The sequence below is a fragment of the Chanos chanos genome, chromosome 4 (assembly GCF_902362185.1).
Source record: "Chanos chanos chromosome 4, fChaCha1.1, whole genome shotgun sequence".
In the NCBI taxonomy this organism is placed as follows: Eukaryota; Metazoa; Chordata; class Actinopteri; order Gonorynchiformes; family Chanidae; genus Chanos; species Chanos chanos.
The window spans coordinates 14,420,787-14,433,899 of record NC_044498.1 but is presented as its reverse complement, the minus strand read 5'-3'; the positions used below and the strand labels follow the sequence as shown (position 1 = coordinate 14,433,899).

Sequence of the window (13,113 nt, the reverse complement as noted above, 5' to 3'; positions counted from 1 at the left end):
AGGCTGTCTATCCTGACGTTAAAACAAACAAACAAACAAACAAAAACCCCTTCACATGTTTGCCAACCAATCAAAGCCCAGTAATAAAATTTTGGATGCATGGTTTGAGATCAATGAAAAACACAGCTAATATGTCATAGTTTAAAGAAAGCCATGGACTTCACAACTCTGATTCATCTTATTACAGAAAAAGCTATAATTTGACCTTCCAAGAAGTGAAGACATGCTTTCCACTACACTAGTAAGGTGTAGCTTTGTCTGAAAACAAAGACATTACACTGTTTCTTAAAGATGAACATTTATTGTGACAGCAGAATATGCCCTAGCTGCCTTCATTAAACAAACATATTTAGAAAAGTTAAGTTTGCAGGCAAAATAATAGGAAAACAAACTATAAAGTATAAAAATGTTCACATAAAAATATTAAAAGTAAAAAGCATCTGCAATTCATGACATACAGTAAAAACTGAGGAAATCCTTCATTTTTTAGGCACTTAACATTTTAGGATATTAATGACCTTAACGTCACCTTATTTCCCCTGTCCTGTTCTTGAAGTTCTGTTAAAGAATTATAAAAATCCCAAACACATACATACAATATAAATGTGGCATACAAAACGTACCTTTTTGCAAAGTGAAAGCCATAAAAAAAACAGAACCTTTAAAATTAATTAAGAGGTTCCTGAAATCTCTTTCCTACATACAAAAATGGAAAACTGTCATCAGTGCACTTTTTATTTATTTTTTTTTTTAAACATTGTATGTATAACAATCGCACTTTGTGGAAAGGTTAAAACGTGAAGCTTTACTCACTCTGAGTGGGCAAACAGGAAAAAAAATATATATATATATGTGTGATTAAGCAGCTCGTTTGAACTGACATCATCTTAAACCAGTCTCTCTTAGTTAGCATCTTTGTTCTCTCATGCTTCTTTTTTCAAACCAAGATTTGAAACATTCTGCTTAGAGGGTGACTGATTCATTGTGTGGCAATGAACTAAGAACACATAAGCCAGTCCCACTAGGGAGCGGTCTTTTCTCCTTCAACAGTCTCTGTTGTAGATCCAGGAGTTTGTAAGAGTTTTTCAGGTTAAAAGACCCTAATGCTCCGCCTCATTCTGACAGGAACACTCTTACATCTTTTTCTCAGAGGGGAGTTCATTGAGGGCAGTGACTATGTCAGTGAAGGAGACTCTTTCCTTTGGGCTGGGGGCCCAGCAGCGCACCATTAACTTGTACACTCTGGAAGGACAGCCCTGGGGCGGGGGCAGCTTCAGCTCCCCCTCACGCAAACCTGGACAAGAGGAACACCAGACACCGATGAGAATGATGCAATAGAGAGAGAGGGAGCATGGGAGAGGGAGGGAGGGAGGGAGAGAGATGTAGGGAGGGAGGGAGGAAGAGAGAGGGAGGGAGGAAGAGAGAGGGAGGGAGACACTTATTGTGTGATTTTATTTTGACTGTAAAACAAAGAATCTGACCAAGCTCAAAGATCCACTCTGAGGGACAGGGAAGCTAGCGCATCTCTTTTACCTTCCAACACGTTGTCGTCAGCCAGCTCAGCGTGGGGCAGTTCCCCAAAAGTGAACACCTCCCACATGAACACTCCGAATGACCACACATCTGTCTTGGTTGAGAAATCATCCTCAAAGACTGATTCTGCAGGCAGCCAGCGCAGAGGGATCCAGGCCTGCCGGTAGTGGTAATACTCACTAAACAAACAGAGACACAGAGGGTTAGTGATGGTCACCTCTATTTATTAATTCATGTGTGCATTTCGGTTGGTAACAAAGGCTTAGCCCTGGGTTGTTGTGTTCTACCTGTAGTGCACCTGTCTGGCCTCAGATTGGCAGTAGTGTGCAATACAAAAATATAAGGTTTGTTTCGGTACTTATCCAAACAATCTGGTAACAATCTCTGTGTTATCTATTCAGGACATACAAATTCAAAGCAATTTTCCTTTTCCACATTGGATTTAAATTCAACTAGGTATCTCTAACTAAAGTCACATGTTAAACAGTGCATTAGCTTTCCTTTCTTGACGGCAATGAACGAGAGATTAAGCGCTCTGCTCTCTAGCCAGAGTCGGACCTCTTGTAGACGTCTTTGCTGAGGCCCAGTGCGGACACTTTGGCATGGCGTTTGGCACTGATGAGGCAGTTACGTGCAGCCAGGTCTCTGTGAACAAAGCGCTGATTGGACAAATGTTCCATTCCCCTGGCAACCTGCAGACACAGCGACACCTGGGAGAGAGATAGCGAACATGATGGTCAATGTGAGTCTGTAATCTACACATGCTCTGAGTGATTGACAGAAAGGATAAGCATATGTCAAGTGATTATGCACTGAGTGTGTGTGTGTGTGTGTGTTTTGTTTTCATGTGAATACTGTAAATACTTACTTTCTGTTTAGTGCTGAGTGGTTGGACTTTTGTTTTCTCATCTTTATTCTTGGAGATTTTAAGGAACTGTTTAAGATCACCCTGAGAACGGAGAGAGTATGTTGTGTCAAACCAAGCAGTGGATAGTGGATGTTAACGGACAGCATATATGTAAACTCACAGTGACACATCATCAACAGAAAATACGATTCAGTTTCAAAACAGCTGCAGCATTTTATAAACGTTGACCAAGAAACCACAAAGAGCCACGGCTGTCTTCGTGACATAGGCTAAATGAGAATTTCGTTAGAGGGAAACTGGTTTCGATTAAATTACACAGAAAGTGAAATGGAGGTGATTGAGAAGGCCTAATCTGATTGACGCTGTTGTCACTAATTAATGAGGTCCATATCTAAAAGGGGGTGGGACAAAAGAGGGACAGGCATATGTTACCATGTCGGAATATTCCAGAATCATGTAGTGTGGCTCCGCCTGCTTGCACACGCCTATCAGGCGAATGACGTTGGTATGGTTGAGCTTGGCGAACATTTCGCTCTCTCGGCGGAAGTCCAGCTGCAGCTGCTCGTCTTTTGTCTGAAGGCTCTTCACCATAACCACAGTCTCCTCTTCCTCCTTACCTGTCTTCAGCTTGGCCAGTAAAACCTCCCCAAACTCGCCCTTACCTGTGGATGAAAACACTTATAATCCAGTTCTCTGTGGGAGAATTGTTTTTATGGTCAAAACTCTGGTCCTGACACAGTTTGGTCTCATCTCTTTTGTGTTGTATTTCTCTCTACACTCAATGTGAGAGTACTGCTACCATTGTTGTACAATACACATACTTCATCATTTTAAGACTCAACCTAAACTATCTGCAGATAGTACAATAACTGTCTGTAGATGATACAGTAATAATATAGCAGATCATTTGATGACACCTGGAGGGACTGATTAGTTAATGAATTAATGTTCTATTTTTTACAAACACTGTGTAATCTACTCAGATTTTTATTTTGCAAAGGCAAATAAATTTGTGAAACTGCTGAATCAATAACCGGCTTATTTTTTCTTAAACTTTCTTGTTATCTCATGGACAGGGTGTAAGAGTTTGTGCAGTGTAGGCTGTTGAATATGCAGTAGTGTTATACCGAGCACTGTCATGTTGTGCAGGTTGGCGCGGGAGAAATGGAGCTTGTCGTGACTGCTGTGGCGCTTGTTGCCATTGGTTGCGGGAGGGATACTGGCGAGAGTCACCTCCTCCTGAATCTCCGCAGTGACATGCCCGTTCTGCTTCTCAGTGCCACCTTAACGGTAAATACACACAATAATGTTTAAAAAGCACAAATAAACAGCCTAACAGCCTAGCAAGATTTAGGAGTCAAGACATTCACAACATCGGTGAAGTCTGAACACAAAACAAACGGAAGTACACGTGTTTTATCAAATTCTGTTCAGTATATTTTAATGTACACACACACAGTGACCAGGGAAGGTTCATTAACTCTATAATCTTTTCCAATATACCATGAAAGAATATCATCACGATTACATTTTCAACTAAATATCATATACACACTGTCACAAATGCTCTCATTCAAATGGTAAGTGATATTCTTTAATCGTGGGGCATGTGATTCTTTATACTGACTAATTTGGAAGGAAAGACACAAGTTTGACTCATATGACTTGTCATAGACAGCAGCAACAGACAATACACATACCATTGAGATGTACCATCTCCGGCTCCTCCCCTTCTTGACCTTTCTGTAGTTTCTTGGCATTACGTCTCTGCTTGCAGTAAAACATCAGGCCTAGCACGATGATGATGTAAGCCACAGCCGCACCCACTGACAGGCCAATGGTCTGGATCATTTTATAGGGCGTCTTCTCCTCATCGCTTGTCGAGTACTGCACTGGTCTCTCTGTGTATACACACGCACACACACACACACACACACACACACAGGGTGTTAAGGTCCTAGACATCGATTTGCAAAAAGACATATTTTGCATTATATCAAAACCCTAAGGATCCTCCAAACTCCTCAGAGTCAGGCCTGTTGAGATGAGCCCTTTTAATTCCTGTCTAGTTAGTCTTATTAAAGCAGTCAAGTGACTCATGAATGGCTGTATTAAGTCTTTGTATTAAATTAGGGTTTAACAACCCACATGTCACACCAGGTGGCCGTCAGTGCACCGCAGCAAATGAGGGCACATCAAAACACGGTTAACTGCATTTAAATCCCCTTCATTCAGAAACTGCTTTTTCAGACGGAGTTCATTTGAACTGATTCAACACGAAGCCTGTGTTTGCTAGATTTGTGTATGATTTACAAAAAAAACCTCAACAACTCTCTCTGTCCTTTTTCCTATGCAAAGCAACATAGCAAAACTGTGCGATACACAAATTAAAAAAATAGATAAAACAGTGAGGTCTGTGTTTGGAATCTTCTGAACATGTTCATGTAATTCCTGAGACGGGGCCATGCGTTTGTGGTTGGAGACGGAGGAAAAAGTCTTACCCACGACAATCAGTTCAGCAGATGTGTGACCGATGTTGCAGCTGTTCCCAGCGATGCAGGTGTAAGTTCCAATGTCCTCCATGCCTACATCATAGATCACAAGGGAACCGTTGGACATTTTCTGGAACCTGCAATAAAAAGATAAACCTTGATTTAAAGTGAATATTCTGAATATTCACTAACAACTGCACAAAAAAATCAACAGCGAAGTTAAAATGAGAATCTCCATTTACTGTGAATAACAATGAGGCAAAGGGGGTAAAGAGAGGACAAAGTTAGAAAAAAAAGAGAGAGGGAGAGAGATTTAGGAGTAAAGGGCACGAGTAACAGAGGTAAAGACAGTTCACGCGTTAAGAGACGCTGAAGCAGTTACCTGCTCTTGTTGGCCTCCAGGAACTTGTCCTTTTTCTTCCATTGAATGAAAGGTGGAGGATCACCAGTAGCCTGGCAGTGCAGCACTGCTGTGTGACCCTGGTACACAGTTGTGTTCTCTGGCTTCAGCTTAAAGCCCACATAAACTGAACCAGAGCGAGAGTAAGTGTGTGTTGTGAGTGTGTGAGGAGAGCGAGAGAGAGAGAGAGAGAGAGAGAGAGAGAGAGAGATTAAGATTGAAAATTTGTACTACATATATGCAACAAATTAAGGCAACACAAATAGCTTAGTCATCCAAATCCCACAATATTCCAATTCATTTTTTCCTCTCACCTGCTACAGTGACCTGCACCATAGCTCGGATCTCTCCCTGCAGACTGTTGGACGCCACGCAGGTGTAGTTCCCCGCATCTGCCCGTGTCACTGTGGAGAAGAGAAGTACTCCTCCATTCTGTTTCACCGATTCTGGGACATCGCTGCCATCTGCAGGGGGCGTCAGAGACACACACATTACGCTCTACAGTTTACATTATATCAGAACTTAACGTGTACACACTGATTCACACTCACCTTGCTTCAATGTCATACACCAGCAAAATTTAGGGGGATTTAGTCAAATACACACTGGGCAACACCAGGGGCAACACATACTCACACAAACATACACTTACACACACACACATACACACACAGGGGCGTTTCTAGGCATAGGCAACCTAGGCGGTTGTCTAAACTGTGCATCCCCCCACCCCTCAACCCGCCTCTTAAAAACATATATATTTCGGGGGTAATTCGATCTATATGTATTTTTAATGATTATAAAACTTCAACGAATAACACATGCATTAAGACTCATTTATTTGTTATGAGTGAGATGATGAGAGAGACGGTGGGTGAGTGCACCAGTTGACAGTTCACTGCATCTGCTGAAATTTTCTGCCGGTCTGCCTGTACTAATGAAAAGATCAAAGCCGTCGGGGGCACAGTTTAGAAAGAAGAGGAAAGATGAGGAAGAAAGGAGACAACAGTATAGACGTATGTTTTTAATAGACAATTTTAAAAGCATCTGTCTCTGGTTTTAGCTATTTGAAATGTAGTGTGCTGAGCTAGCTAACTAGCTAAGCTAGAACTATATAGAGTATAGCTGTTCATGGCAGCTAAGCTACCTAGCTGTGAAGTAGCTCTATCATTAATGCTGTATTATAAATCTAGATGCAGCATCAATGTTGTCACTCATCCAGAATAATTTTTGGAAAGTAGGCTTATTTGAGATGCTATATCACATCTATACATTATGGGGAGCAGTGTGAATTTCGTTTCGTCAACGCAAATGATGAGGAACGTGTTCTCAAAGAACCATGAGGAAGACTGGAGGTCGAGGACATTTAATCTTTGAAAATGAAGACGTTAAGTAAATCTACTCTTTTTTCATTCATTAAGAGGCGACTAAAACTTAAAATGTGAAAATTACGTAAATCAGGTATCCATTAAATCTACCTGAATTCTCCACACAATTATGCCTGGTGGTGCTTGAGCACATGATTGACACAGTCAGCATGACGTGAGACAGGAGAGCATGTGCTCAGGAAGTAGGCAAAGGGAGACAGAATGCAATTCTTTTTTTTTTTTTTTTTTAACCGCTTTATGCACCTGTTGTTAAATATCTGATTGCACTTTAGTAAATATTTTGTGTATTTATTTATTTATTTTATTTTATAACTGCACACAATATGTTGAGTCTCCTTTTTTGTTTACCTTTTTTGCACACCTGGCGGGTATTCCAAGTATGTGGTTTAGTGACTATCCCAGATAAGTTAACTCACCAGATAAGTTAAGATAAGTTAAGAGTAAGTAGTAAACCTCCTAATAGAAGAGCCCTATGGCTTCATTCTCCAAGCAAAACAAAGCCATAGGGCTCTTCTATTTGGTTTACTACTTACTTTGAGTTAACTTATCTGGGTTAGTCACTAAACCATGTACTTGGAATACCTCCTGCTGTTGCACTTTTATTTATCTTGTGTTTATAACAGTAAAATGAAAAAGTGTTATTTCCCCTGAAGATGGCACTTTTTTGGGGGTGGGGTGGGAGGATCTTGCCTAGGGCGCCAGAATGGCCAGAAACGCCACTGCACACACGCACGCACGCACACACAAATCTGTCCTGTTTAATCTTCTCTGAGCTGTTGATTTGGGCTCTGTTCCAGTGAAACCCTGTCAGTCCACTGGTAAATTGCCAGTGAGCTAACCGATCGAGGCCTGAGTAATTAAGCACTGCTGCACAGTGACGCTGGTCCATTGGGCCAAGCAGACTGACAGGAATCTATTCAATACCTGAAGGACAGGTGAGGTGTCTATCAAAGGATTTAGCTCCTTCAGTAACTTAGTCCCATACCTTTGGTCCACTGGATGATGGGTGTCTCACGCCCTTTAGCAGAGCATTGCAGACTGTCCTCCTTATCAAGCTCCAGACACTGGAAGGACTGAGGAGTTGGTGTGAACTTTAGCTTCTCTGCAGGAGGGATCAAAGGAACAATAACAGCATGTAAGGACACATAACAGACACAAAGAAATGTCATACATTTAGACATACCATTGGTAGCCAGTGCAAATATACTCATTCATTCGCAAATACATAACTTTTCAGTTAGTCAAAAGCAAACAAACAAAAAAGTACAGCCATACAAGTAGGCTAAACAAAATACACACACACAGTCCTTACCCAGAACAGAGACCCGGGCTTGTGCCGTCAACACTCCTGCCTGTGTCTGGCTCTGACATTGATATACATGTGCATCATACACTTCCACACTATTAATTCGCAGAGTACCATTGGGGAACACCTTAAACCTCAGATCCTAAAAGAGAGAGAGAGAGAGAGAAAACACACAAGGGCATAGCTATGGTTTGGCTGTCCTCACAGCATTGAGAATGAGAAACATGTAGTATAGGTCGTACTGGTAAGTGGCACTATGGTGTGTTTGAGAGGGAAGGATAAAATGAAAACATAAAGAAAGACTTGTGGTTTTACACTGATGCACAGTATTTCGTGGATTGTCTTTATCACAGCACTTAATCTTTTTTGCTTGTAATCTCCCTGGCTGTGCTAAAACCCACCTCAGGATATATCGGGACATAGTTGCGAAACCATTTGACTTCTGGTTTGGGCGTGGCTTGTGTGACACAGTGCAAGTAGCCTGCTTGGCCCTCTTCCAACTGACTGTCCTCTGGTCTCTTCACCCATTCAGGTGGAGCTATGGACAGTTTTATCATCAGTGTTAAAGAAAACCTCATCAATATACTACTTCATTATGCAAACAACAGCCGAAATGACACACTACTGTCTTCTAAAGCAATGCCTAAAAAGAGCATCATTTATCTTTGAGATGACTGTTTCAGAATTTATCTATTCACAGAGAGAGGCCCTCTGACAGAGGACTGCTGGGTGACTGGACGTAGTACTCACTGGCCACAGTAACTGTCAGCTCTTGCTTCCTCTGTCCAGCCTTGTTCTCTGCAATGCAGGTGTATGTGCCTGAGTCTTCTCCTTTGGTTGGACTGAAAATCAGATCCAGAGCATCCTGATACACCCTCCCTTCAGCAGGAATCCTCTGCCCGCCCCGCTCCCACCAGACCTCAGGCTCCGGATGTCCGCGGGGCGGCTGACAGGACACACGCTCCAGAGAGTCGGCCGTGAATACTCGAGACTGCTGCGCTGGCATGTCCTGAATCTCTGCAGAGTGGGGTGGAGAGAGAGGAGCAGGCAGACGCATGAGAGGAGAGCACAAACCGCAACACCAGAAAATGGAGGGATGAAAGTAACAGAAAGAGAGGAAAGAAAGAGAGAGCGAGAGAGGGAGGATCAGCCTATAATGACACATTAGTCCTCTTACAACAAGGTAACAATGTCCCGTTACGTAACTTCATTTCACAAAGGCATGATGTCAGTCTCACTGAAAGCTGATCTGGGTTGCATGCCTTAAGTGTCTGCAGTTATAATTGTGTTTTGTGATTGTAATTGTATTCGTGGTCTTACCTGCCAGGTGTAGAGAGGCCTCTACTGCAACCGGGGGGCCCCGTGGCCCTTTGGCCACACATTTATAGAGTCCAGTGTTACGTGGTTTCACCTGGGTAATGAGGAGGGAACCGTTGTTCAACAGGAACACTCTGGAGAGAGATAATCACAGCATGAGTCTCACCAACCATCATCCCACACTGACACACATTAATCCACTCTCACATATGCATGAGGTAAAACTACTAAAAAAAAAAGAGGCTTTATACCGGCTCTTATTGGCAACCAGGTCATTCTCATGATACCACTCAACTGTGGGCTCTGGTTCAGCGGTGAACTGGCAGTGGAAGAGAGCTGCCTCATTCTTCAACACCACCAGGTCCTCTGGTTTCACCACAGGCTGGGGGTAGCTCTTGTCTACGCCGAAAAAAAAAGAGAGAGAGAGACCATACTCGTTCAGTCAAAAAGAGAGTTTGCTGATCAGGAGTTCTGATGTAAGATGAAAACGACGCAACTCATGAAACTAGGTCAAACTTTGGAGAATAATATTTTGGAAAAGCATATTTTGACTGGTGGAAAAAGCTGACTTGTCGTTCCGTAAACCATGCATAATAAAAAGCATTTTCACCTATGATATTGAGAGTGAAGTTGTCATTACTGCACACTTGCCCCACTGCGTTCTTGGCACAGCAGTAATACAGGCCGTTGTCATCGGGGCTGACGCTGGATAAAGTGAGCGTTCGTTCCCTGTTGTTGATTCGGTAACTTCTGTCTGTCAGCTGTACTCCATCTCTGTACCAGCGATTGGTTGGTCTGAAAACATTTCACCAGTCACAGTTAATGCAATGTATAGTTCCTATAACAACAAAAATCATAATGAAAAATATGAATATGAAACCAACTACAATAAGACAGAGAAACCTAAATAAAACCTAAATAAAACCTAAAACAAGAGATCACTGTAAGAGAAAAACACCTCCCAGAGCTAAGCTAAGCGGAATGATACCGGAAGCCTCGGCCTTCGGACAAATGACAAAGTAGAATCAAAGGAGAATCCTTGACAGAATATTTTATATTAGATATAGCTCTGTGAACTGCCAGTGTCTCTCTCCTCACCGTGGATGTCCATCGATATCACACTGTAATTTCACAGGGGAAGAACTCTCAATCCAAGCCTCTGTGCTTGGCTCGAGTAGCATCACCGAACCACTCTCCAGCCCTTCAGAAAGAGAAAGAGAAAGAGAGAGAGAGAGTGAGAAAGAGAGGGGGAGAAAGAGAGAGAGAGAGGAAAAAAGAGAGAGAGAGAAGAAAAAAGAGAATACGAGACAAAGTCTTTGGTTGGTTTATTGAGGCTGATACTGTTATGAGCCTAGTTCCCTCATTATCAAAAACAACTGCGCCCTTTCACACCATCTGGTCATGCTTTGCACCCTTCAAAAAACACAGGCCCCTCTTTTTCATCTGACCTTCCTTGTTATCTGACACAAGCAGTCAGGCCTACGTTTCAACCAATTAATCTTGGCAGCAGACATAAAGGGGAGCTTTGTCTGTCCCTCTCTTACTGGCCTAAAATAACTTTCTCTCATGTGAATGTTGTTTAGTTTTCTGTAGTTGCAAAAATGGTGAATGTGGAAAAACGCCCATGGCTCTCATGTGTATCTTTATAAGCAAGGGTCTGTGTGGGTTTTATGTGGTGGTGGAGTTTCCTTTGAATTATTTGTTCAGTTTCGAGGGAAAGAATATTTTAAGGGTATGTGGGTGAACGCTTACATTTGATGTTGAAAGAGGCATTGCTTGTACGTTCCTCCTCTTTCGTGACATTGTTGAACGCTATACATTGGAAATTTCCGGAATCCAGTGTTCGGTCAATGGCAACAAATTTCAGGTTGCTTCCCTCCTGGAATCGTCGTTCCGTGTCCGTCACGGTTACGCCGTTGTGCACCCAGCTGTACATCACATCTTCAGGATTGTTTACCTCACACCGCAGTATGGCACTACGCCCGTGCAATGCATCTTGGGACTTGGGCTCCTTCGTAAACTGCAAGGACACCGACTGCACGCACGTGACTGGGAACAAGAAAGATTGATACGGAATGAGTAATAAGAGAGAGGGAGAGAGAGAAAAAAAAAGTTGATACTGTTGATACACCTCTACTATTTATTCATACATACACACCAAAGCCCTGCACAGAGGCCCTGTTATGATGTTAAGTCAGACGGTGAAACCACTGTAGGAAAATACCTTAAGCTTCTAAAAAGAACCAAAGCCTTCTCCATACTTCTTCAAGGTGCTGAGAAAGGTCTTTGTTTCAAGCCGGCTATGCCTTAAGATCAAGACAAACAGGTGTGCCATAGATGGAAAGAGGCCCATGTCCCCTTCAAAAATGACACCACTGACCTTTCAGCTTCTAGTTGCTGAGTGATGCTCCAAAGTGCATTGCTTCACAAGCTCATTTGCTCGTCTATGCTATGCAGTGTACATAAAGCAACTGCAAAACAGTTTATACCAACTTCTGGCACAAAGCAGTGATCATAGTGATAAGACATATTGGGTAAACACCGTGGCAGCTCCGTGCATGCGTCTGAAATCTATCAAAGACAGCATAAAATCTCTTAACAGATGCAACTGTAGTGCCGTGTCGTTTTTTTTTGTACACGATAAACTCCCCTCTCCCGATAAAGCCTGTTCATAAACACACAGGTCTCGTCTTACGACCAATTAATTTGAAAGTTTGGAGGTCAATTAGCATTCCAATGTGATTTCATTTCCATTCCTATAAACGGAGGTGACCATTTCAAGCAGCCGCAGTAAACGCTGCCGCTCTCGTAAACGACGTGCACGTCCGTCACGCTAATCACTGGCGACCCGGTCTCCGCATGGCTCTTCCCCCGCAGAGCATCCATTCACCAAAAAAACCAGAGCTCATTCACACAGACAGACACCAGTCAGTCCCGCTCCAGCAAGCACGGCCCATGCTGGGAGAGAACCAGTCTGCACTGGGAATGGGAAATGAAGCCTCGGGTTCCCGCAGAGCAGGGAAAAAAAAACAAAACACATTCAATAAGCGGGGGAATGAATGGCTGGAGTCTGGCTGCCATTGCGGGCCGTATTTTCTGGGTGGGGGCACAGAGGAGTTAAAGAGAGCAGGAGGAATCGGTGACGACTCTCTCCGTAGGGCCGCACCTGGCCGTGCTGTGATTGGCTGCTTTTAATTCACTCTGACAAAGTATCAACACAGCACTGGACCAAACTGCATTCCAGTTTCACAGGAAGGAATGTTCAGAGAGAGTTTCCACGGATCCATCGGGCCGCCTCTTCACTAACCTACGCTTTGCTTTCATACACTGCACAAGGATGTGTGTGTCTGTGCCTGTCTGTGTGTCTCATTAGAGCTTCACATACTGTCCTTCATACATGGTCATGTGATCATATCGACCTTGGACTCTATTTATGTCAGCCACTTGCTTTCCATTTGTATTTGTGTAGAGAAAAAACAAAACAAACCAAAAAAACTCTTATTAATACCTTACTGAGACTATTCATTGTGGACTTATTAAGAGGCAAGAAAGCCAGACTAACTGTTGTGGTCACAGTTGTTGGTCCATCATTTGAGAGAAAAAATGCAGTATTATTGACCATTGCCCAAAATAAACAAAGACATGAACTACAACCTTAATGAGAAAAGTGGAGTTTTAACTGTATGTTTGAATGCCATTCGTTTGGGTATGTCTCTCTCTTCCACGGTCAATGTCTGGCCTTCACACCAAAATCTAAGTCCATCCAAAAATCTGTCAATATATTTGCAGCAATGTTACCATGGAACCCA

At 42.8% G+C, this 13,113-nt stretch overlaps 1 protein-coding gene across 1 annotated transcript; it reads right to left on the bottom strand.

Moving 5' to 3' along the window:
- Nucleotides 1-1,133: 1,133 nt before the first annotated feature.
- On the bottom strand, nt 1,134-12,190 carry ptk7a (protein tyrosine kinase 7a). The gene is made up of 20 exons (XM_030772096.1): nt 12,088-12,190; nt 11,057-11,353; nt 10,403-10,505; nt 9,915-10,099; nt 9,556-9,703; nt 9,308-9,438; nt 8,738-9,004; nt 8,389-8,525; nt 7,994-8,129; nt 7,667-7,783; nt 5,608-5,757; nt 5,276-5,420; nt 4,903-5,030; nt 4,102-4,302; nt 3,529-3,684; nt 2,834-3,063; nt 2,402-2,482; nt 2,092-2,243; nt 1,534-1,712; nt 1,134-1,294 (listed from the first exon to the last, which is right to left on the bottom strand). The coding sequence occupies exons 1-20, from the start codon at nt 12,188-12,190 to the stop codon at nt 1,134-1,136; spliced, it is 3,207 nt and encodes a 1,068-aa protein (XP_030627956.1).
- Between the last annotated feature and the right edge of the window lie 923 nt (nt 12,191-13,113).